The sequence below is a fragment of the Crotalus tigris genome, unplaced genomic scaffold, assembly GCF_016545835.1.
Source record: "Crotalus tigris isolate CLP2741 ecotype Arizona unplaced genomic scaffold, ASM1654583v1 scf7180000017994.786943, whole genome shotgun sequence".
NCBI classification, from domain to species: domain Eukaryota; kingdom Metazoa; phylum Chordata; class Lepidosauria; order Squamata; family Viperidae; genus Crotalus; species Crotalus tigris.
This window is the reverse complement of record NW_024096761.1, coordinates 214116-239526: the sequence shown is the minus strand read 5'-3', so window position 1 is coordinate 239526 and position 25411 is coordinate 214116. Positions and strand designations below refer to the sequence as shown.

The following is a 25411-nucleotide window of genomic DNA, read 5'->3' as shown; positions in this document are numbered from 1 at the left end:
TTGCAAATATTGTGGCTTGAAACCAGAGTTGCTTTTTGTTAAAGGAAAGACAGTTTCCTGAAACTTCTGTATTCCTCTTCATCATATTCAGCTCCTTAATCCCAGAATCAGAATTTCTTGGCATTAGTGGGTTTTAAAGCAGTGTTTCTCAACCTTGACAATTTTAAGGCATGTGGACTTCAACTCTCAGAATTCCACAGCCAGCATTGCTGGCTGTGGAATTCTGGGAGTTGAAGTCCACATGCCTTAAAATTGTCAAGGTTGAGAAACACTGTTTTAAAGGTATGGGTGGGAAATACTTGTTTCATAAAAGTGAACTTTTTTATATTTGAATTAGTTACTCAAATCCATTAATTTTAAAAATGTAATTGTAAGGTATTAGAAAAAGGCAGTCCTTCTGTTTAGTTAAAGAATAATTTTTCACCTAATTTGCTTGAAGGCAAAGTTAATTTTGATACATATTTGTCTATTGAGGTGGCTTTGAATGTATTCTAATATGTTTACATATGCTGATTTATTAACTATCAGCCATACACCAAAACTGCATCAAAATTATAAAATAATTTAAAAAGAAAAGCAAGTAAATGCAGTCCTTCACGACCAGTATATGTATCAGAGATCAGATTTATAGTATGTAAATTACTAGTAAGGATTATTATGGCAAACAAAATATACATAGTGTTTTATAAAAGAAATAAGGGCAAAACAGTCTGACTACATGATAAAATAAAGAAAAAGAATCGTAAAGTGATTTCATCATAGAGTATATCTGCCAGCTTCTGATGGCCATTGCTACATCTAAAAAATTTGCAACCCATAATAGATGTTTCAATAAACTGGTTTCACAATATCTGATCTATAATTGCTGATTGAAATAGGTGGAAGAGGGTGCTAACAAATGATTCAATAAGCTCAAGATATCAAGAATAATTATAATTTTTTTTTCAACTTTTTTTGTCTTCTGTTCAATTGTGTTGAATTCTCAGAGACTGCCTGGACAAGTCCCTGCAGTTTTTTGGGGAAGGTTTTTCAGGAGTGGTTTGTCATTGCTTCCTTCCTAGGGCAGAGAGAGACTGATTGGCTCAAGGTAACCCAGCTGGTTTTGGGTACAAGGCGGGTTTATAGCTCACAGTCTCCCAGTTTCTAAACTGATGCCTTAACCATTATACAAAACTGGTTCTGATTAATAATATAATACTTATTAACAAGAATGTTGTAGATTCAATCAACTTCAGTGCCTGAGTGCACTCAGAGGGATAAGGTAAGAAATATTACTATATCTGTCTGTTGTCATCATTGAAGTGACAGGTTGTCAGTTTGCACCAGCACAAATGCTTTCTATGTGGAAAATAAAGGGTATTATAAAAAATATTCTGATATAGCCGAGAGAGCATCTGCAAGTGTTCAGTAATGATGATGGGACATATTTAGTCTATATTTGGACATTTAGGATATTAAGCTTTGCCATGATTTTTTATTGACACAAAAGACATAAAGTAGACCCAGTATGATAAACCAGAATCTGTTTTTCCCACCAACAGAAAAACAGAGCAATTTGATAAAATGGGCTGAGTGATTCCTCCTCCTAAATCTTTATTTTCAACCAGATTTTAAATCGGCAGACTTTCAAGTGGGTCTCAATAGAGTCCCAGAGGAGTTCCAGTTGGAGAAGTGCATTTTTGTTTGAACAGAAGCTTCACTTATTGAAGGGTCCAGTTATTCAGAGATTTATAGGATGATGTCATCAGCATGAAGATAACATTCAATTCTATCTCACCCTTTCAAATGAGTAAGGATAACTATTTACAGCTTCTGGAAGCAATGATATGCAGGATCCTGACAAACAAACCAAACTATAGTAACTATAGATTAAAAGAGAAATACTGTGGATAGGCACTATTTAGACTGAGTAAACTAGGTTTTAGTTAAGGTAGAATATTTCCTGAAAGAATGGGCATGTAGCTTTGAAGAGCATGATTCCAACTTGTCACTAAAGACATATACTGTATGACTTCACTGGCATGCTCAGCTTCCAAAACTGGACTGAGATAAAATGTTCTCATTAATCCACGCCATCATAGGTAAACAGTGGGATTACTGCTGATTGTTAGGCTACTCTTGAAGACAATCTATAGCTGCAACTGATGTTTAGTTGTTAATCAGGGCAGCTAAATAGGATCATGGTAGTGATTGCTTGTGCGCTACTGAGTTTATTTTAAGGGATTGGCATCAAGCCAAATACATTTTAGAAAATCTACTTTTTCAGTGCATCTTGACTCTTAAGTCATGAGATCAGCTGGGAGAAGTTCTGTCATAGGATTGCTCATAATAGGATGGCCCAGAGTGAAGGTTATACAATATGTTGCAACTGTGAACATCTTTCCCAAGGAAAGTATGGTTGATACCATATGCTTTCTGCAGATAACAACTGAGCCAGGCATTTGTAGATACAAACTGCTTTTAAGTGAATAATCGAATTATATTTTATAGTCTTGTTTTGCTATAGTTTGTTTAACTGTTTTACCTCATCTTTGAAATTCTTATTATATATCACCCTGCCCTTCCATAGCAGAATAATAACAGTAATCACATGAGTGAATTTGTAGGTAACATAATTTCCTCTTTTAAATACACCCACAATAATATACTTATGAAATGAGGCTTTTTGGGAAGTTATAATAACTAAGTAGGCTATATTTTAGACTGAATGCCTATTGTTTTTTGCTTTGAGTTGTTATAGCCACTTTACACAGTTACCCATGATAGTGGAAAAGCCAAAATGGTCGTATAGCTGGGTAAAATACAAGAAGTAATGTTTAAGCCACATAAAAACTGTAAGCATAGGTAATATATAAATCCTTATTTGGGCATTTTCAATAATGTTTTAAACCTCATTACTATAGGCAATTGATTATCAAATCTTCTATTAAGTGGAAAAAGATATTTTTAAAAAAGCATGTGTAGACAGGTTTACTAGAATTATTCTTGGAAAGGGTGGCATCCATTTTGATTTCCTAACTTAATAAGTGTGAAAGGAGTTCTTCAACTTTAAGTAAGACTATTAGTCTGAGTCAAAGTTTTATAAGCCACAAAATAGTGTCAAGTTACAGGTAGCATGTTAAAATTTACAAACATATTTGCTATCTGCTTTATTTTTATTTTTTGCTGTCACTTTATTTTTTAAAAAAAAGATTCCTAGAAAGCAACTAGACCACTGAGAATTAAACATTAGTGCATGTGTATTTTACTAACTTAAAATCCTCAAGGGAGAGTTAATTACAGGAAAACCTCTCTAAATATCAGCTACATATTTTCCATGACAAGGGGTTTTCAACTCTCACTGAATAAGACCAGAAGTAAGAGTATTGTTTACTTATATCCACAAATATATTTAAAGGAAAAGGAAAAAGAAATTCTTTTCCTGCTTTCATGGTTGCTACTGGTAAACAAATTTGCAAATACGTTTTAAAGAATCTGGATTCAGAAAAATATGGAATATATTAAAAAGAGGCTACATTTTAAATTGAACTTAGAATTTGAAAAGCTAAAACACAGAACCTAAATTGATTTGATTTATGTATTGTGTTAATAATTTCATTTGAAATTTCTGTTCACATCCTTACAGACACAATTAAGCTTATATATGGCCACGAGGGATTCCCCTCCTCTGTAAATGTTTGCAGATTAAAGGTTTTTAAAAATAATTCCTTGGAACCTTAAACTGTGTATGGCTGTGATCAAAACGCAATCAGCTTTGGATAGAAGCTGGCTGGTCAGGATATGTTTGACATATGTTTCCAAAGAAGATGGAGGCCAATATATGGCTTCTTTTACAACACAAGCTAAAATGGTCTATACATTTTCAATTCTTTTCTATATTAGAAATCCAGATAAGTTTCATGTATTCTGCAGGTATATCACAGCAGATAATATAGAAGTAGTGAATTGCTGCCTCCTATCTGTTTCCTGTTGTCAGCTTTAAATACAAAGAAAATGTATTTAAAGATGGAACAATAGCAATGCTGAGAACAAAATCAGACTAATTTGTCATTCATTTATTACAGTTACAGTTAAGTTAAATCATTTTATGCATTTTAAAGTAGAATTATTTGAACAGACAGCTTTGTTTTAATATTAGCCTTTACTTTTTGAAAAAAACTGGTAATTCTTGAATTTTATGGTACTGGAGTAAGAAACTTAGTCTTCCTGGATTTTTCCAGATGTATTAGATCCCCATCCTCATCATTCCCAGGCAGCATGGCTTTTATGAGAGTTATGGGAACTGACATCCAACCTATTTGGAGGTCAACAGGTCAGAGAAAGATGGTATAAAGGCATTTCAGCGCTGGCCATATTTAGACTAAAGTCCCATTCAATTCATTTCAGTAGCCTCATTCCTTAAGTAGCTGTGTTTTAGTGCAATTTTAAGAATGACTTGGGTTGCAACCTAACTTTATCACATCTTTTCGCCTTGAGTCCGTGCAGCATTAAAATAATGCAGGTTTTCTCCTAATGCTCATCACTTTTCCCTTTCCATCCTGCATCCTTGGAAAACGTGCGTGTCTATACTCTGTGTGTAACACACCGGTTTCTAAGCGATTTCTTGTGCTGGAGTTGAGGTGTTAATACTACTACCTCTGCAAAGGAAGGCGCCGCTGAACCCCACCGCTGCTTCCCTTCCTTTCCTCGAGGCACCGTGACCGTACATCCCCTCCCTGGGTCGGCGCAAGGGAGGGAAGTCCCGCTGGACGCCGTTTCGTTGGAGCCGCGCTCGTACATCGCACCCTCCGCTTCCCCGTAGAAAGGCCGAGGGTACCGTTCCCGCTTACTTGCCCCGAATTCAGAGTGCTAAATTCCGAGGAAGCCGGTACGGCCGACTGGTCTCCGCCGGTCACCCGATGCCGGAGCGATCTGAGAGCTCTTGGGCTGAGTGATGCCGCCGCTTTCGAGACTCGGTTGTGCAGCTGCAGCCAGGCGGGGTCTCCAACAATCTGCGCGGTGCCCCGTGGCCTCCAGATTCCTTCCGTGTAGATATGTTGTATTTTTTTTTAAAAAATAATAATAATAATAATTCAGAGTTGCCTTGGGTGATCTGGGTCGGTGTGGTACTCTCAGAAACGGGGAGCGTGTGTTAAAATACCTCGGCACTCTGAGCGCGCCGCTCCCGAAGAAGAAGAAAAAAAGGCGAGCTGTCATTCTTTCTTGGCGCTTGGGGACCGGCAGCCTCTGCTGCCGCCTCTAAAGCGGGCAAATGTCGCCAACGCGGCGCCGGGGTCAGCCTGCTATGTCCCCAATAAAGGTGCGCTTCGCACAGGCGTCGGGGCTTGAAAGGCACCGAGGGACCCGGATCCCGAGCTGCTCAAGTTCTGCGACAAGTTTAAATTTCTATCTTCCCGTTGCCGCCCTGGAAGGAGAAACGCCGGCGTCTTTAAGGGGGACTGGAAGAAAATCAGGCCCCAAAACTTTGAAATAGTGCCGCCTTTGCTTTCCGTCTTCTCCCTGGCCCAGGAACTTCTCAAGAGAACCGCTTCCCCCCTTAGAGCGAACGCGTCTCCCCCGGCGAGGGCGCGCAGACGGCCGACTCCAACTTCGGACTTTCCGCTTTCCTCGCGCGTTTTTTTTTTTTCTTACGGTCCTTTGGCTGATTGTTAGGCGCGCCTCTATAGAATTTAAGCCTCTCGGCGCGGTCTAGAACAGCGTCCCTGAGTGCCCAGTAAGCATTGAGTCCCCACACGTAATAATGGGCTTTCACGGCCTCATCCTTTTATCGCTTGGTTCCGCGGAGGGAGGATTAGGCCCAGGTCTCGGGGGGGGGGGAGGTCCCTGGACCTGCACCGTGCCTGTTGGCTAAGACCTGGCTGGAGAAGGAACTGGACTGGAGTGAATTGGACAGAAGCCACTAATGCCATTTCTGCTGTCCCCACAAAAGGGAGGGGACGCAGCTGTGAAGCCAACCCCCTCCCCCCCCCACAGTCCTAGAGCAATTTCTGTGGGGATTGTGAACAAGAATGTCCCTTCCACCAGCATAATCGCCTACAATAGTCCTCACAAGGAGAATGTTCCAGAAAAAGTGTACAGTTTCTGTACTATAAAAGGAAGTATAATGATTGTGAAAAACAGGGAGGTTCGAAACTGTTTTGTTAACAACTAATAAGCCTACCCATGTTCAGTTTAAATCACAGCCTATTGCCCTACCTGACTGCCCCAAATCAGAATTTCTTCATGACTATATAGACATTTGGCTGTCGCATTGGTCTAAATTCACTGAATTCCATGAAGCTGAAGTTTTGCTGATGTCTGTGATTCTGGTTCAGCATGAATCTCCTCCACTAACTTCCATCAGGCAGGTTTAGCTGGTTTGTCTATCTGCTGACTTCCCTCTTGAGAATGGCAGTGGTATGTAAAATCTCCTTCTTCTGTATGGTCTTTGGTGGGCTTCTCTACTAAGCATGATGGGATATATTGTCAGGTATGTGTTACAGCTATCTAGTGTCTCCAAACACAAGCCAGCTACTTTCCTGCAACCTTAACTTTTCTTTTAAATCTGCTTACAGGTGTGTTTCAGTGAGTGAATGGGAGCCAGGGCTGGAAATGAAACATTGTTTGTTCTGAATATCATGTAACTTGGTTTAGACGAGCTAGTTCTGTGTTTCACTGAGTTATAGCCATCACTCTCTAACTGTTCCTTCCCCAACTAGCAATACAATATTAAAGCAGTCCACCAGGCTATTTAACCCTTTCCCAGGTAACTTCCTTTCTCCATCCTAAGTCTTCAGGATGTATATAAGCAAGGCTATTTCTACCTCCTCATTGTAACTGCTGATAGCTGACAGCTATGTTTCTCTTTCATTTCAGCTCCAGATGAAGATATACTTGTTAAAGGAAAGCAGTCTATCAGGAATCAGGCTTTAGGAAATCAGAATTCAGAAAGCGAGATTCTCCTGGAAGTCGATGATGATAATTTGTCATCCATGGAGGAGAAAGAACTTGAGAATTTAACTGGTAACTTCAACTGTTTATATTTTAGAATCTCTGTACTGGTTTAGTTGCTCCTTGGTAACACCATTTCTGCAGTGGCTGACATACAGTCATACACACAGAGACACAACATACATACACACACACACACACACACACACACACACACACACACACACACACACACAGGGACTAGAGGCTTCTTCCCAACGCAGTTATTTTCTGTCCATAAGAAATAACTTTCAAATTACTGCTTTAGATTCTGTTTAGTGAGGACTTCTGGTACAATATTTCAGATATGTACATTTGCTTTTATGTACCTAATATTTTTGGAGGGGGTGATTTTTTTTCTAGTCATTTTTCTAGGTGATAAGTCCCAGTGTCCCAATATACCAGGCTTGACAATTAATCTGAAATCTTTCTTTAATACTCATAAGTTATTTGGTCACTTGGCTCCCTTTCTGCAGCATTCATGGCAGTCATGCTGTATTTTCCTTTTTATTCTTTAAATAAGTGGAAAAAAGGTTATATGTTACTGTAGCAGATTTATGCAGTTTATACAAAAAGGCAAAAGCAACCTTTTCTGCTTGGAGGTTTTAAGTATGTATCCAATTTTCTCTGGTCTTGAATTGAAAATTTAGATGCTACTCTTTTTTTTTTTACTTCTATAAAATACATTCAGACATATATTGTGATTACGCACCGAAGAAGAATGTTACTTGTTGGTTTAAATTCTGTTCCATTGAAAGCAGTGGACATGAGCTGTTTGTTCATTATTGTTCATTAGGCAACATTCCTCCATGGCATTATGCATTTTATTCTACTGATTGAATCATCAGATTGGCCTTACAGTAAAGTATAACATGAAAATATATCTCATACCAAAATAATATTCAAGTGTTAAAAAACAAACACAATTTATGTGGCTCTTATAGAAGCTACTATTCAACAGATTTTGCTGGACCACCGGATCTGATCCATGTCTGTCTTCCCTTTCCACCCCATTCTACATTCATTACTTCTGCTAATGCATTCATACTGTAATAGAGGTAAAAGGGAAGTTTAATTATATAATCTTGACAATGGCAATAGGATTAAGAAGTAATCCTTGCTAATAAAGTACTGCAGGATGGAAATGAAGTTGAAATTGTCAGGGGTTTTCTACGGGACCTGAGGTGCCCTGGCTCTTGCAGCTGTCTCCTTGGCCTGTAATTGAATGTCTGAAAGTGATTGAAAAAATGTTATTTCTTCCCAGGATTACATGCTAATGTACAGAGGGCAAAGGGAGACAGCAAAAGAACACATAGCTGCTTATTTCATCCATTTGTGGGAATGAGCTTTGGGAAATCATGGCAGTTGTGCAGCTCTCGGATGCCCATCTGCAAACACAATGTATTTGTACACTGGGAATAGAGGGCAAAGCTGCTCTGATCAGAACATAACATCTCTTCCATTGTCCTATTGGCACACATTGAGATTGATGCAAGATTAAAGACTATCACAGCCTCTAACAATTGACAGAAATGACAATTCATCTGGATTTTATTTTTTTTTTTGGCAGTTATTCACCCACTGATTACCTAAGTGTGCACACCTCATTTAAACCCACTTTATTAATGCAAAAGGTTATGCGCTGCACATACATTTTACACTTTTTTAAAACAAAGGCCAGGATGATAAATATTCTCTTTGTTGCTGTCAGAATTCCCGGTTTATAAACCACTAAGATGACAAATATAATCCACTTTCCTTCTCTGGATCTTGCTTTATATAACACCCTGCATATTGTTAGAATTGCATCCAGCCTATTGTTTTGAGTAGTACACTGATCTGCTTCTGTGATAAGCCCTGTGGAGATGTGATTATTCCAATAAAAATGCATTCAAATGGAAACCAGTGCTCCAGCTGTTTACTCCCACAGTCCCTGAGCTGTACTAGCCATGTATGGATAGCTTGAAACATATTTAACTGACAGATGAAACACAGTATCCTTTTCAGTTTCTAGCACTGTGTATTTAACTTTTGAATGTATATCTTGGCTGTGAATATAAATAAAACCTAACAGGGAATCACAGCTTTTTAAAATAGTTCCTTCCTTCCTTCCTTCCTTCCTTCCTTCCTTCCTTCCTTCCTTCCTTCCTTCCTTCCTTCCTTCCTACCTACCTACCTACCTAAGGCATTTGGTTCTGAAGCATTTCAAAGTTTCCAGGAGTAGAAAATGAGATGATCTAACAGCCACCGAGATGGGCATACATAATCACTTCTATTGCTTGCAGCTGTACTTGTTCAAATCTTTGGCAACCCAGCATTGCAACAAATGCATTGCATGTGTTCTTGGAGTGTGTATAAAAATGTCCTTTGTTAGAGGCAGCTTGTTTTGTAAAGGGTGGGCTGGATTGGTAGAATAAAAGAAGTAACATGCATGTGCATTTAGAAAAATGTTGTGCTTGTTGTTCAGCTGATAGCAAACAAAGTGCTGGACTGTGTGTGCTTTTCTTTTCTTTTGTAGGTCCTGTTAGTATGTGTACACCAGCTCAGCTCGTGGCCCCTTGTGTAATAGTGAAAGGCACTCTGTCCATCACCACCTCTGAAGTGTATTTTGAGGTAGATGAAGAAGAGCCCAGTTTTAAGAAAATTGATCCCAAGGTAAGAGATCACTGTCTCTCTCTCCCTCCCTTTAAAAGACAAATAATAAGTAAGAGATCACTGTCTCTCTCTCCCTCCCTTTAAAAGACAAATAATAAGTAATCTTTCCATCAAGCCTTTTCTGTCCATTGACTATGTTTTTTGGGTCCTTGATTTAGCTGAAGTAGAGCTCTCATATATGCGAGTCTATTTAAGTATAAAATATATTACTTCTAAGAACCTCTGTTAATTACCTCAAGGCAGAACCCTCTGGGGAGATGCCTGAAATTCAATTGCTTGAAAACAAGAGAATGGGTAAAATATCTTAAATTAGCAATACTGCCCCTTGATATCTGTGTTTTGACTTTGAAATTCCTTGTACATGTTCTGAAACCACGATTCTTGTACATTTGTGCTGTACAGTTTTGCTTAAGCTTTTCTGAAATATACTGTAATCTCCAAATGCAAAAGTAAATTCCATTTCATTGCTTCACAAAAGCGTATCTCTGCTTATAAATGTAAACTTATTTCTTTAAAATATTCATGTTTTTCATAATATTAGAAAGTATTACTGAACATGCAGTCTTTTTAAATGTGCTTTATTACAGAAATAATATTTGTTTTTTATATAAGAGAGATTTGCAGTGCTTTCTTGAAGAAAATGGAACACAAAACTGTATGATCTAATGTATGCAGATTGTGTCTATATAGGCAACTAACTGTTTCATTAACCCCTGCAATTTTATTGTTCTCTATGAATATTTTTTACAATATGAATAGTATCGTTTATGAATTCTTTAATACCTAGTAGAAAGTAATTCTTAAAACTTTTTTAAAATTATACTTTTATATAACATTGCACCAGCTAGTTTAAAATTATAAACTTATCAGAAGCATTTAAACTTTTCAAGCTAAGAGTAGTGTACATATAAGAGCTTCAGTCTGACTGCAGTTTATTTGCATGCTAATTTATTCTAGAAGTAAATATGCAGCCATCAATAAAGAGACAGAATGCTTAGTTTACCTTTACCTCATTACAGTATTAAAAACTTCAGTATACATTATTTTAGAGTAAACTAGGTGTATTTCCTTGCTGCTTTGAAATAACTTCTCTCCTAGTAAGAGAGAAGTAAAGTGGTATTAGGTTTACAATATTACTTTAAAAACAAATATGAGGCAGACATCTTAAACTGATGGTAGTTATAGAATGTAAAAAAGCAGCCAAATGTATTAATTTATATGGAAATTGGAAAATATTTGGGCTAGTGGTGATGGTAGGATAAGCTCCAAGCTGTTGAGTTCTTTTGTGGAAACTTTCTAAATCTTTTGTTGTTTGGGTTATGAAGTCATGGAGTAAAACAATGTTGTTTTCTTACAACCCTGGCATTTTCCCACGTCCTTTCTTTTTCTTTCCTCCCTCCCTTTTCCATATGCTGTGGATAAGTAAAACTTGAGTAGCCACACCCCTTCTTTCAGTACCAATCCTGCACTTGCTTCAAGCCTGTTTAATTAATAGGGTTTATTTAATTTTTCTGTATATTTTTCTAAAATCTGGGAAGAAAAAACCTTGTGACTGGATTTTTGAAGTAAAGCAGCTGGGAATATTGTTGTTACTGATAACATCAAAGTTTATATTCTTACTGAAAGCCTGTTCCTAACAAGATTCTGGAATTCTAGAGCATAGTCTTTATTCTGGTCTAGTGGAGTATGTATGAAGGCTCAGTTCATTATAAGCCTTTAGCAGATTCGGACCATTTTTAGCCTAAAGACATACTTTTGGGTATCTTTTGCCTCCAAGCTGATACTACACAAATAAGCACATTCGCACTCAAGCAGGATATATATGTAATATTTTAGAGCTTTATTACTGCACCAAAAGTAATGCAACACTTTTTCATTTTCAGTTTAGACTATTTTAGGCATACTGTTTATATGCAAAGACTAATCAACCCTTCCAAAGTGGTAAAAAAAAAAAAAACCCACAAATTTTCTGTGACAATTTGTCTAAATAAAAAATGAAAGTAAGTTTTTTTAGGGGACAACAAAACTTTCATCTTTGTAAGGCTGCAATTATCTTCATACTTATTTGGGAGCAAGCCACTTTGAGATCAGTGATAAACTTGCATAGGTTCAGGATAAACTTAGAAAAATTCCAGTAGTAAAGGATCTCTATAGATTAGATAGATATGAACATTAAAATTTGCTTGTACAAAACCTATAACTCTCAAGTTTGACTCCTTCAGAAGAGAGAAATCATATTTAAAACACATGAAAAATTCTTTCTGAATGAAGATTTTAATATGGACATTAGTGTCAGTTGTCCTGGGGAATGAGCCTAAAAAAATGGTTCCCATCTTGTTTCATATGCATATATATAAATTCAACAAAACTATGTAGAAAAGAAAATTTCCTAGATTTCCTAATTTGTACATTTAATTTCCTAATTACATTCTACACAGCCTTGAAATTGATGTAATATTGAATATTATATTATGTATATGCAAGAAAAGGCAAAAGGATAGATAAGTGAAGAGAGAAAGGGCTTATATTCTACAAAGAAAGGGAAGTTATATCAACTTGTAATACAATTAAAAAACTAATGGCTGCCTGGGAGAAAAAAATAGCTACATAAAGGTCCAGAGTTGTTTTACAAAAGAAACACTTCCCTGTTTGGATAATTTGTTTGGTATCAGTTAGAAACATTCAAAATATGTTATAATGTGTAAGTGGAAAATTTATCTTAATTGCCCTTCTGCTTTTCCTTTTAATTTTCTGCTTAAAAAGTAAAATTCTTTGGTACAATCACCTCTTAATTGCCGATATTTGGAATAAAGAGACACCAAGGCAATGGAAAGTTAAAATCGATTTTTTATTTTTTGTGAGTCTTTTAAACTGCTTTCAACAAGTCAGATTTTAAGCAAATGGTAGGAAGGGAAAGAAGTGCATATAGTCTGTCATTGGCACTGGAATACATTTAACACCAGTAAACTTTTATAGTGATGACTCTTCTCCCCCCTTTTTTTCTCTTGGTTTTTTGGGGCTTCTGTTTTTTTTTTCCTTTTAATTTATTTTGTTTTCTTTCCTTACTCTTTTCAAGAAAGAAAATCGTACATCTAGTTAAATAATGTCGTTTTTCACTTGGTGACAACATTCAGGCAAACGAAGGAGAGAGAAAAGAGCCGACGAAGAGAAGGGAGGGAGGGGGGCCCACACACACACACACACACGGAGGATTCAGGGCGAGGAGGGGAAGAAATGTACCTCGGGTTTTGCTCGGCTGTCGCCAAGTCCTTTCGCTGCCGGGAGAGCCTTGTCTTTTTAAGGTCAGTTTAGGAAAAGGGGAGCGGAGGAGCAGCGCCGCCGCCGCCGCCTCGTCAGTCCTGGCGCTCGTCCCCCAGCCAGAGTTTGCAAGGGAGCCCCGGGCGCCCTATAGCTTGTCCAGGCTCTTGGGGTTGGTGAGGATCTCCCGGGCCAGGCGCCAGGTCTGCTTGGCGGCGCTCTCCAGGGCCGAGTGGGGCTTGCCCTGAAAGAGGTCGAGGTTGGGCAGGAAGTAGTGCGGGCAGCGGCGGCACTGCAGGCAGGAGATGAGCTGCAGGAGGATGCCGTTGAGGCGGTCGCCCAGGCAGGCCTCGTCCCAGTCGGTCTCCCGCGGGTGCTTCTCGCACTCGTACAGCAGCAGCGTCTTCATGTGGTAGTTGTTGAGCGGCTGGCCGGGCAGCTCCAGGTGCCGGTCGCGCAGCGTCTTGAGCACCGAGAGGCACTTGTTGCGGCAGCCGCCCAGCAGCAGGCGGTTCTCGGCCTCGCCGAACTGCAGCACCCAGGCGTCGCTCTCGGCCGAGCTCTGCTTGCCGGTCAGCGAGTAGCACTCTTTGGAGAGAAGGTTGAAGCCCTCGGCCTTGACCTCGGCCACGCGGTTGGGTCCCGGCCAGGGGATGTGGGGCAGCGGCCACTGGGCCGCGCTGCGCGGCCAGATGCCGGTGCACTTGAAGGCGGGCGTGATCTGCACCACGTAGCGCTCGCGGATGCGGAGCTTGACCTCGCTGGTGTCGGCGATCATCTTGACCACGTCGCGGTAGCTGCACTTGTCCACGGCCTGCGCCACCAGCGTCTGGAAGCGCGAGCGGATCTTGCGCGCCGACAAGTAGCCCGAGGCGGTGATGAACTCCACCCACAGCGACATGCTGCGCTTGCGGCCGTCGCTCAGTTTGAGGACGGCGCAGCCCGGCAGCGAGCCGTCGTCCACGAAATTGAAGACGCCCATCTGGTTGAGGTAGAGCACCACCTCGAACTCGGTGGGCGAGATGACCTCCAGGCCCTCGTAGCGCGCGTCGATCTCGCTCAGCGAGCTGATGAATCGCGGCTCCTGCACTTCCACCTCTTTCAGCACGTCGGACACGACCTTGCACACCTCGCGGATGGTTTTGGCGATGGCCGCCTTGCGGGCCTGGCACCGCTCGGTGTAGTACTTATTCAGCTGGTAGACTAGCTTGGCTTGCGCGGCGATCATGTTGGGGCACACGTCCGGGCTGTACACCGGGCTCTCGCAGTACGTTGACGGATCCAACGCCGCAGCCGCCGTCTCCGTGCGCGCGGGCAGAAGCCAAGCCCGCTTCGCCCGGTCGCTGCCACCGCCGAGAAGGGGAGGGGGGAGGAAAGACCGTCGGAACCCGCGCCGCCGCCGCCGCCGAGCGGAACGGGCAGCCGGCAACCTCCTTCCTCCGGCGCCGAAGTTTGGCGCTTCCTTTACATCGGAACTGCGCCCAGTTTTTGGCCTGCTCGGGTTCGAAGGGGCATCGGTTCTTCACTGAAAAACGCTTTCCTTCTTCCCCGCTCGGGGGATTTGATTTTCCGCAGCTGAAGGGAGCGGTCGGCGGCCAAATGCTAGATCGACGGCGCGGACCAGAGGGGAAGGCTGGGCGTCCGTTCTCTTTCCCTCCTCTCCTCTCGCCTACTTCATTCAGGCCGTGGCGGCGCCGCTTTGCTCTGTAGCGTTGCTTTTCTTCCGGAGGCCTCGGCTGAAGAACTCGCCCAAAGGCAACCTTTCCGCCGCTGATTCCCGGCCTGCTGCTCGTCAAAGTTCTTAAGTTTAAGTCCAGGTTTAGGCCGCCTTCGGGATTTCCCCTTTGTTAAAAAAATTGATTACAGGTAAACCTTCCGCTTTGTCCCGAATATATTGTCTCGAGCAGCAGGAAGGGCTGTGCGTGTGGATGCACTTTTCTGCTTTCCAGGATTTCTCTCCCCCCCCCCTCCCGCCGCTTTCCGTTTCCTTCCCCCTCCCACTTTGGAACTGGATGCAGCCGCTCTTATTACTTTCCTGCGCCTCGCGTCCTCTCCCGGCGCGGACGTCTGGAGGTCTCTGCCTTTGCGGAGAGGGTCGTTTAGTTTATGAATGGTCCCAGGGCCCTGCTGAAGGGAGGCGTGGCTCGAGAATCCTACAATCGCCGCCAGAGCTGTCAGAGGGCCAGCCAATCGCTGGGCCGAGCCGCCTACACGGCTGCTGCGGGGGCCCGCCACGATTACAGATGCTGAGGAAGGAGGCAGGGAAAGAGAGAAAGAGTCTGGAAAGATGCTTAAGGCACACGCGTGGATTTTATGCACGTCTGTGGGAACGACCACGCACCTTACCCCGCTGTGCCCTATTTCCCAGTTAGTTAAAGGCCAGGAGAGAGGGCACCTCGCTCCTTCTCTCAGTGGGAGTAGGAGAGGGAGAAATTAGGAAAAGTTGCTATTGAAGACGTTGCTGTGAGTAGTAATGCAAGATCTCTACTTGCCCTCCTGGGATGTTCAAGATGCAACTCGAGGGTTTGCGGTTCCCGTTTGGAATGAAAGGTTTCTACCCTACAATGGATAGCAAGATAGATTAGTAAAGTGCTGAACATGGCAGGAAAAGAAAAAAAGAAGGAAGAGGTGTATTATGAAAAGAAGGAAAAGAGTAGGTTTTACACATATGAACACACATAGATTTACACATTAGTACTTTTACAGCAGGAGCGTTGCGATTCTTCTCTAAATCTATTGCTGCTCAACAACTCCAGAATTTGTGAAAATGAACCAATTATAGAAACCAATTAGGACACTTAATTATCCAACCGGAAATAGTGTTTGGCTTAAAATTAACGATGCCGTGCAATACACCTCATGTATACTGTTGCAAAATGAACCACCAGTAGGTAAGGTTTAATTTCAGATGTTTCGAATTTAGAGATTGGCACATATTATTATATTTGTAGTTACAAATGGAATTCCTGCTGGACTCCAGCCAGCTATCTCAGAAGCAATTGTTTAACAATTATCACATTTCAGTATCTCGAGATTTATTCGTTTTTTCCTCTCAAAGGGCCAAGACAAATATTTATTCTTAAGTGCCAATGTAAGCGGGTCAGCCGAGGCTTTCCACGCAAAAAGCTTTGTGCTTAATCGTAAATAAATTGTAAATTATTTTAGAGAAAGGGAGAGCTAAGTGAAAGTACTGGCTCTTTTCTGAGAAAAAAGTTCATTCGCCACTAACACACACACACACACACCCACACACCCGCATTCCAGTAGATACTTACAGAATTCTTTAATATTTTGGGGAAATCTTCAGTGTCAAATAGCCTGTGTGTGTGCAAGATATATCTTATTTTCTAGTGGGGCGCTAAATAGGTGACATACGGGATATGTGTGCGCACAATTGTATATCAGTTAAAAACAACGAGATTTTCGGATCTCAGCAAACAGCAACAACAATAATTTTCGGCCGCGTTGCTGGAACCCTTTGTTCTCTCCGAGGTGCTTGGAAATAAGCAATCCCGCGTTTCTGGGATTTTGGAATTGCTATGACTTGAAGGACAAGTGAGGCCAAGTATTGCCTCTCCCGTTATCTTCTCCGTTCGTCCATCCCATCGGGTGTTAGAACTGAGTAGGACCCAGCGGCCGGTGGGCACCGGGGGCGACCAGTGTTCTCCAGGGCACCGGGTCTGATTTGGAAAGCGCTCCATTGGCAAGGCGGCGCACCGGTTGCTTCCAACAATCCCTCCCCCCCCCGTCTCTCCATTCAGTCCGCTGCTCTGGTTCCCGTCCGGTTGCCTTTCGAGATCTTTTGGGGGGCCGTGGAGAGCGAGCTCCCGCCACTTCTGAGGTTGTCCGTGGAGCGGGCTGACGGAGAACTGGGTAGCCGGAACCGAAAACCGGGTTTGCGAGAGGCCAAAGCCTTCTGCATCCCGCTAGAAACCATCGGTGGCTGTTGTACGGCAGCACCTATCGACTTGCCCAGTCCAGCTGCGGTGGTCTCATGTGTCAAGCACTCGGCCCTCGTGGTTTTTGTAAAGCAGGAATTGCTTCCCGCGGAGTCTTTTCCCTCTATTTTTTTACAAAACGTTTCTCCTCCCTCCCCCCTCCCCAATAGAGGGACCCGGGTGGCAAGGTACAGTTTAAGATTTTATCTGGCCCAGGAGTAGAAACCCCGGAATTGGGACGGGCTCGGGCACAGGGCGGGAGGCAAACGGCTTCACCGACGACATCTGCCGTCTCGTGGCGCAGGCTACATGGCCCCCTTGGAATCCGCACCTTTCCGGAGAGGCCAAGGAAACAACCCCGGCCAAGCCCAAGGGCCCCGCGCCCTCGCCTCCACACCCGAGGGTGCTCCAGCCCATCCGCGGCCGCGTCTCCGCTGGGGCCGCGCCTGCTACTTAGAGGTCCCCCATCTCGGTTTCCCAGCGGCTGTGTCCCAGAGTTACGCTCGGGGGGGGGGCGGTCTTCCCGACCCCCCCCGGGGGGCTCCTGCCAGGGAAAAGACGCGGGTTGGCAGCTTTAGCTCGGCGCCAGCCTCCATCGCAGGCCTCGAGTGGATCCCCGCTGTTCTCTCGGTTTGAGGCTTCCCCATCTCTCCCTCCCCGCCGCCCCGTCTGAGGTCGATGCTCTTGTAAATAATAAATCAGTTGGAAAACAAAAGCCGCTCGGATTTATGGTCCGAAGCGCTAATTAGAAACATCATTTGAGCAATAAACTTAAACACTTTCGAGCAAATAATGCCTGCGGAAAAGAGGGGGAGCGAGCCAGGACGCTGGTCCTCGCCTACCGCGGCCGGGCCCTGGTGGCTTTTAAGAGCCGGGGACGGAATGTTTAAGGGAGGACTGCGAGAGGGACGATGGAGGTTGCGGGACCTGTCGAAGAAGCGGAAGACCCCAAGGAAGGCTGCCGAAGAGCCGTCCCACGCTCGCCTCAGCCGCCTGGGAATCGACGCGTCCGTCAGCAGCTCCTCATTGGGCTCTTAAGCTGAAGCTCCTGCTGGCGTGTGGGCGAAGGAGGCGTCGGGCCAGTGCGGGGTGCGCGCAGAGTCTCTGGCAGGGGAGGCTCTCCAGGTTAAAAGCCACTTGAAGGCTTCGGCCGATTGATCTGCGTTTCCTCCCCTCACCATCCGTCTCATCAGACCTGAGTTAATGAGGCGGGGGAGGGCGCGATCCCGGAGGCCTGACGGATTCATTAGGGAGGCTGCGGGCCATTTTCTTTGACGGCGGAAGTGCGGGTTGGGTTGGTCTAACTCTCCAGCCGGGCAGGAATGCCTTTGCCCTTTCCAGCGACCCTCCTCCGCCCCTTCAGGGCCGGCTGAGGAGGGCTAGATTTCGTCCTTGGCGTTGAACTGGCCGGAAGAAACCGCTGGAGAGCCTCGAGGGCGGGAGGAGAGAGAAGGGCCGAGGAGTCGGGAGGGGCGGCTTTCTCTGCTGTGCAGAGAAGCCTCGTGCACGTGGCTTATAATCGTAAAGCAAATGGGGAGGAGGGGTTCTTTTTGTTGCCCTACGGGAGTGGGAATAGCAAAAGGACGCGCCTTGCCCACTATTCAGCTCCAATTGGCTTTGGATTTTAACGTGCTTTCTTCTCCCTGTGCATGTACCAAGCCAGATCTCCATTTCTGGAGGCTGCTTCTAAGCAGCTTTGCCTTAAAGAAAGAGGAAGGGAGCCCACTTTGGACCATGGACAATTCACGTTCTTCCTTTGAAAAGATGGCTGACTATCCTCTTCAGTCAGGAATTAATGTGATATACTTTGGGGGTGATTGAGCTGTGCAGGTATAAATATTCAGCGCACTCTAACCAAGAAGCATCTTTTGGCTTACCGAAAATTAAAATGAAACAGAACATTTATCTTCCAGACAGTTAGCTTAATTGTTACTCCCTCTTTAATTTTCCAGGAGATCTTTTAACCTTCTTGCTTAAACATTCTCTGTGCTTCCATTTATAGAAGATCAGTCTGGGAAACGAATGGATGGTTTTTGCCTGTCATTTTCATACATTCCTATTCTGTTGATGGAGCTCGAATGGCTGCAGAGAGAGTATAAATTGGAAAAGATGTGATTCCGGATTGCGTGTTGTGTTTCCCAATGGTCAGACTAAATGAATGGGTCAAGTACACGGGTCCAGAGGAATTGCAGCTATTAACCCTGTTTCCATTTTGGATGGATCTTGGTTTTGCCTTGTGCTCCTGAACTGAAAGCTCTGCTTATTAATGGCTTTTGTTTGTGTATTTGCTTTATATTTGCAAAAAGACCCTTTTTATTTAATTATGAATGAGAGCTAAAAAAAAAGGCAAGCAATACAAACACACATAAAAAGTTGAAATGTGGATGGCCCAGTAATTAACGTGACTGCCCAGTGATTTAGAGTGCTATATTTATGGGAAGGTTTCTCTTCCTTAAATTCCCTGCAGGATTGTTTTGTTTTGTTCTAGTGATATATTGCCTTTCTCTGATATCAGCCTTAAGGTCTTTGAGGTAAAACTTTTATGATGTTTGTGACTAACGCTATCTTTATATAATTCACGTAATTGTTCTTACAATATTATGTTAATGACTGTGAACTGAAACACTATACTAGGAAGTGAGTCCTGTGGAAATTAATCTGTCTAAACTTCCATAGAAGGGCAATTTTCATTTGACTATGAATTACGTGATACACGAGTTCATATTTAACTTTAATGAAGGTAGAGATCCAAATATTTTAGTTGCATATGTTTCCGTATACTTGGAATAGAATTCTTTCTTTTTAAACAGTTGTAAGTTACCATAGTTCACAATTCGAGCAAGTTACTGCAGTTATTTAAAGAATTAATTTTCAATGAATTTGCAATATTTCCAGAATAGACTAGTTTTTTATTCTAGTTTATTCATGTATGGTGCATAATTATAGAGATAATGGGATTACAGTGTATTTCTATACATGTTTATTATTAAGGGGATCTCAGTTTATAGCCATACCCAAAATTGTGCTGGTTCTAATCAGTTAATTTGAAATGAATGTGGTATTTAATATTACCTCCATATCGTTATATAATTATTGTTTATTATATTACCTTATATGCCATGGATTGTCTGTTAATCTGATTTATGCATGATTGCGGACTTTGTGGATTTTTCAGGTTCTCTGATAACTTTAGTATTTATTTTACTTTGTATAAACAGTAGCTGTGATACGTGAAGAATAACTTAGATGTATATATTTAAATAAAGGGTATATTTTTAGTATGCCTCTCATTGCTTCATTGCTGTATTTTCTAGGAATACACTCTGTGATGAATCTTATTCCACAAATCATTCTGACTGTTTAGATTGTTCTATTCTCTAATAGACAAACAAAGCTGCAGAAAGTTGCATTTATGGCAAGTGTTTGATTAAATCAAACCTTGAGACTGCTAATTGAAATGAAATATTCTGAACTGATATAAAATTTTTATTATATTTGAACAAAAAACTCTGTTAGCCTTAATATTCAGTTAAGTAAAATTCTCAAAGAAATACTCTCAGTATTTTGAAAAGAAATAATTGAGTTAGTCAACAAAGATTTAGGGGTGATACGGTATTTGAAACAAGCTACATTTTTGCATGCTGCCAGCGCCATAGGAACCCCTAATCTCTTTGGTGATATTAAACAACATAGACTTGAAAATGAAATAATCATAATCTCCAAAATGCCAACAGACAATATTAATTTTGTATGTTGCTTCTCTTGAATAGGGTAATTTGATCTTTTAATTTGGTGTGGCCAGGTGAATAGCATATATTAGAAACTAGGAGTTATTTAAAAATGTTATAAAAACTTAGGTATCTTTTTAAAAATGTATTACAATAATGAGATGAAAGAAAAATACCTGTTCACCCAAATAAAATACAGAAGCTGTACGTGCAGTTTAATTTTGGAGAATAAAGGACTGGTGGAAACTTTTCTGTCTTCAGTATCTGAAACCAGGATGTAAAACAGCTGTCTTGGGCTATGTATTTAGTGGTTATGTCTGCCTGCTTCTTTTCTGCATCTCTCACCCCCTGCCCTGCACTCCAAATCTTCTTTTATTATCTATGGATTCTAAGGAGCCTTTTTTCTTTCTAACTGGTTTTGTCTACAGCAAAAGGTTAGGCTGGGTGAGTTTAAATCTACTGCAGATAGAGTGAAAAATCTTTTGATCTATGGCTATGACTGTTTCCAAATGATTTGCTTGCTGGGACTGGACACTGTCCATGCCTTTTCTCTTCAGTATCTGATAGGCACACACAAAGGATATGACATGCTACCAGATGTATAATTAATCATCACTTTACGTCTGTTGGGTTTTTTTTGTTGTTGTTGTTACTCAATTAAATCTATTCTTGTAATTACTGTGTATTGACATGCACTGAAATGCATATTTTTATTTGTAATTTAATATATTTATTTAAGTGTTCTGTAGAATTTGGGGGAGGGCTCAAGCCACCTAAAATTGAGCTTATTATATTTCAGTGGAAAGACATATGCTTAATCTCCTTCATTGAATTTGACATTAAAAAAAAAGTTTTACTTTACTTTTTTGTGCTTCTCCAAATAAATTATTATATAAATTAAATTGTTTATCTAATGTAATTTTTGGAAGAAACAGTGGGCTTAATTCTGCACCAAAGCAGTTGTATAGTAATGTAACTTGGTTGTTCTGAAACATTTTAGTCTTCTCTATATTATTTAAAATACTAGGTTTTATTTGTTTGAGGGTAAGTTAATACAGTCATCTCTATTGGATACAACAGCATTACATTTTGTTGTTGTTGTTTCTTCTTTTTACTCCAGCATAGCTTTTTTTCACATACTCAGTTGCCTTGAGATGTTTTCTCTACTATAGCTTCAAGAGCTACTCCTTTGCCAAGCTCAATTAAGATATCTTAAAGGTCTAAACATTGGGGTCAAAGTATCTCAGAGGTGCATGTCTTATAAGATATTCTGATTATACTTCTAGACCTTTCTTTGAGGACTGGCCAAGAAACTTTATTTCTTTATTATAGTAGTTTATAAAGTGACATAACTCCCAAAACAGCCTAATAGAGTAAAAGCAATGATGTTTAGTGCTTTGAATTCAAATCATAAGCGCGCTTTGGAATGTAATCACATAATATTGAGAAAATGTGGGTTCAAGTTAAGAACAGATGGACTGGGTACAGCAGTATGCTTTGGAGTGGGTCTGGTATGTGGTCTGTTTTCTTGGCAACTATTTCAGAGTGGTTTGCCACTTTCCCTGGATTTTTTTTAATGATTTTGCAATCTCGCTAAAAACTTGGTGTTCTCTGGAAGTGACCCATCCAAGCCTAACCCCCCATAGCCTCTGGGTCTAGACAAGGTGGGCTACATGCTTCTACCTGCTCAGATTAAAAGCAATATAAACAATAATAAAAATAAAAATTACAGTTGTAATACAAAACACTACTTTAATAATATGGCATTTCAAATTCTATCATCCTTTCTAGAGAACAGTTGATGGTAATGCAGGATAGAAAAAATCCCGTTGAATGGTCTACTTGTAGTTGTCACTTGTCTTCTTCTCATTGTCTTGAGAGATCTTCCCCAGAAAAACATTGATGGTAATGGTCTGGTAGAGGTGAGGTTGGGAAAGTCAGTGTGGAGCAAGCTCTTGTGATATTGATTGCCTACCTGCATTCTTTTCTCTTCAGGGACAACCTGCTACAAAGGGAAAGATCTTCTGTCCATCTTAGAGTCTGCTTGTAGAATCCTTTCCACATAGACACATATCTGGCATCTATGTTGATCTCTTTTCCGTATGAGGCTAAAACAATCCCCTTCTCCCATAGTAAATAGTAAACTTTAAGTGACTGTGTCCTGGGTTAGTGTTTTTATGAATTCTCCTTATATTCTTTTCATATTAATTATTAATGTATTTAATTGTATTTATTATTGTTAATATTTTCACAGTTTTATTTTTTTAATTTGCCACAATTTAGTTCTTGGGTAGATTATTAACTATTATTGCTTAATCTTTGCACACTCAAAATATATATACATATATTTGTGAAGAAGAGCCCAGGCAGGAAGCTACATCTGGCTCTGCTAAGTAGTTTGATTAGCATGACACTGGATATACCATGACAATAGTTCTTCCTGAGATACTGAGGTGACTACTGGGAAGTGCACCCAGATATAAGCAGCTATCCCTTCTGGCATCCTTGGGAACATGTAGAAACTCCTCAAAATGCTATCAGGGCTCAGTTGGATTGCAAGGAAATGGCTCATATCTTATACCAAAATGAACAGAATAATATATTGAACAGAGCTAAATGTCTGTAGAGATTCTCAGTCATCCAGTTAATATCACCTTTGAAAAAATACCTTTGAGACTTGAACAGAACTATTTGTACTCTGACTATTGAATTAGAACAGCACAGAAAACCAAGACAGTTGGTTCTTGGTAGTTTTTGAACATTTAAAAAAATGTTTTTGTATTGCAAAGTAGATTACTATAACTATATGAAATAAAGTAATGGCCATTTGTAAGCAAAAGGTCATCTTAAAATGGATGTCCTGGTATTGTAACAAATAATTGACATTCTGTTTAAATTGCAGTCCTATACTCTTCTGGGAATATGTTTTATTTAACTCTGTGAGATTTATGGATGAGTATACATGCATAGGATTGCACTATAAATAAAGTAGCTAAGAAATAAACATCAGTGAGCCCAGTGGATATTATTTTCAAGTAATTCCGTGTAAGATTGTATTATAGATTAGCAAGTTTATGAATTTGTTGCAGTAAAAATCTACTTATATTTTCTAACTTATGGAAAATAGTGTCAATTTAACATTTCAGGAAGACAATAACATTGCTGCCCTATGCATTAAGTTTTACATAATCAATACGTTTAGCATATTTTAATTCTGCCATCTCTTCTTAGGGAAATAACACGAGGCAGTCTGTGGACAACCAAAGTACAAACTTGATAGAAAGGAACTTGATATAGCTAAGACATTTTGTGAATTTGTTTTATCTCACTTCACTTCAAAATTTATGAAGAGGGCAACTTAGTGGTGCTTAAATTGTGTGTTCCAGGGCTTGCCCCCACTGATAACACCCTTGCTGGCGTGAAAGTGCAATGCAAATTATGACAGTTACAACCTTCTGTTTTGTTTAACCTGTCAATGAATTTCCTGACTCATTGTAGAGGGCAGTGGTGTGTTCAGCCAGTCCAAATACCCTTAAACTTAAAAGGTCAGTTTTCTACAGGCAAGCCTAGTCAGAGCCTAATTGATGAGGAGGGTAACAAGACAGAATTTACTGTTCTGTTGGCTAGTTTCATATCCTTAGGTTGTCCTGAAAGCATCAGGCAGACACAGCCTCTTTCATGTAAGTGCTGACCCTAGACAGGAGCTGACAATCAAAGGAAGCAGCCACAGGAACCAGTGCAAGTATGCTATTGATTTTTCAGTTAGGCCTAAGTAGTTTGTAGTATGGGTAATAGGGGACAAAGGCAGGTATGTCATTATCAATGAGCTCCAGAACAGTAGCAACAAGCTTCCCTCATATTTCCTTCAACACTGACAGCATACATCCAGAAGTGGTGAATAAATTGCCCAATCTTTTGCTGACAAACGATTTGGAAAGAATGGGGGCTGGGGCAGTTGGGAATGGGAACCAAAGAATTAAACTTTTTTGCTTGGACTTGATAGCGGCTTAGAAAAGAGAGAAGAAAAAAAGAAGTCAGGAAGATCTTGGTGTCAGGCCTTGGAAATTATCAGGCTGAATTCTTTCTAGAATAAATATAATGCAGGCAATGTATTTCAACATCTTTTTGTCATTTTGTGCTTTGCAGAAAATCAAATGTACAAGGGAAAGCTGTAATTTAAATTTTCAAAGGGACAATGTAGTATATGGAAGTTGTTATATTACTATGTTTTAGATATATATGGAAGTAAGATTATATTGAATATATGTATGAAGTCACTATTTTGCTAATAGCAATAAATAAATAACTTGTAAATAAATAGAGGCTAACGTATAAGCATTTCATAGAGCTATGTTTAAAACACCTGAAACGATTTTTATTAAATTAGTTTTAGTGTGCACTAAACTACAATAGTGGCACTGCTATCATATATTTTCGTTTTAAGATATAAATTGAAATTATATCATATGTCTGGAAAATATTTTTTTTTTAATAAAATGAGATTTATTGCATTTGATTGACATAATATCTCATCTTTCTAGCTGATTGAAAATACTAAACTGTTGTGCTAAACTAGCAGTGTGCTTGGCTGAATAGGATAGGCTATGGGCTATAAGAAAAGGGTAGAACCCTTCTGTGTGCTGACTTCTATCTTTGGAAACTTCCTGAACAGTTTTCAAAATCTCTTAGCCCTCCTGGGTAAACTAGTTAGGAAACCTAACTAGATGAGTTAATTCTACTTTATTATACGGGTACATTAACATAATCTTGCAAGTCTGAATACAAATTTACTAACCCTAACATCAGAACAATTAGGGATGGTTCTTGCTATGTTGCTTCCTCTTGGCCACTAATCTATTGGGG

At 40.8% G+C, this 25411-nt stretch overlaps 2 protein-coding genes across 6 annotated transcripts in view; one reads left to right on the top strand and one right to left on the bottom strand.

Annotated features, from left to right (window-relative positions):
- Positions 1-25411, top strand: part of LRBA (LPS responsive beige-like anchor protein) — a 369611-nt gene that overhangs the window by 194051 nt on the left and 150149 nt on the right. For all 5 annotated transcript variants that reach the window (XM_039346412.1, XM_039346410.1, XM_039346414.1 and 2 more), the window contains 2 exons: positions 6856-7002; positions 9488-9624. In XM_039346412.1, coding sequence (XP_039202346.1) covers positions 6856-7002; positions 9488-9624 — 284 coding nt within the window. The remainder of the gene's footprint in view (positions 1-6855; positions 7003-9487; positions 9625-25411) is intronic.
- Positions 12454-14862, bottom strand: MAB21L2 (mab-21 like 2). The gene has a single exon (XM_039346416.1). It carries the CDS (start codon positions 14108-14110, stop codon positions 13031-13033), a length of 1080 nt encoding a protein of 359 aa, XP_039202350.1. The 5' UTR covers positions 14111-14862; the 3' UTR covers positions 12454-13030.

Bases quoted from the DNA above. Each gene is read 5' to 3' on its own strand.
- MAB21L2 (XM_039346416.1), bottom strand. From the start codon at position 14,110: ATGATCGCCGCGCAAGCCAAGCTAGTCTACCAGCTGAATAAGTACTAC.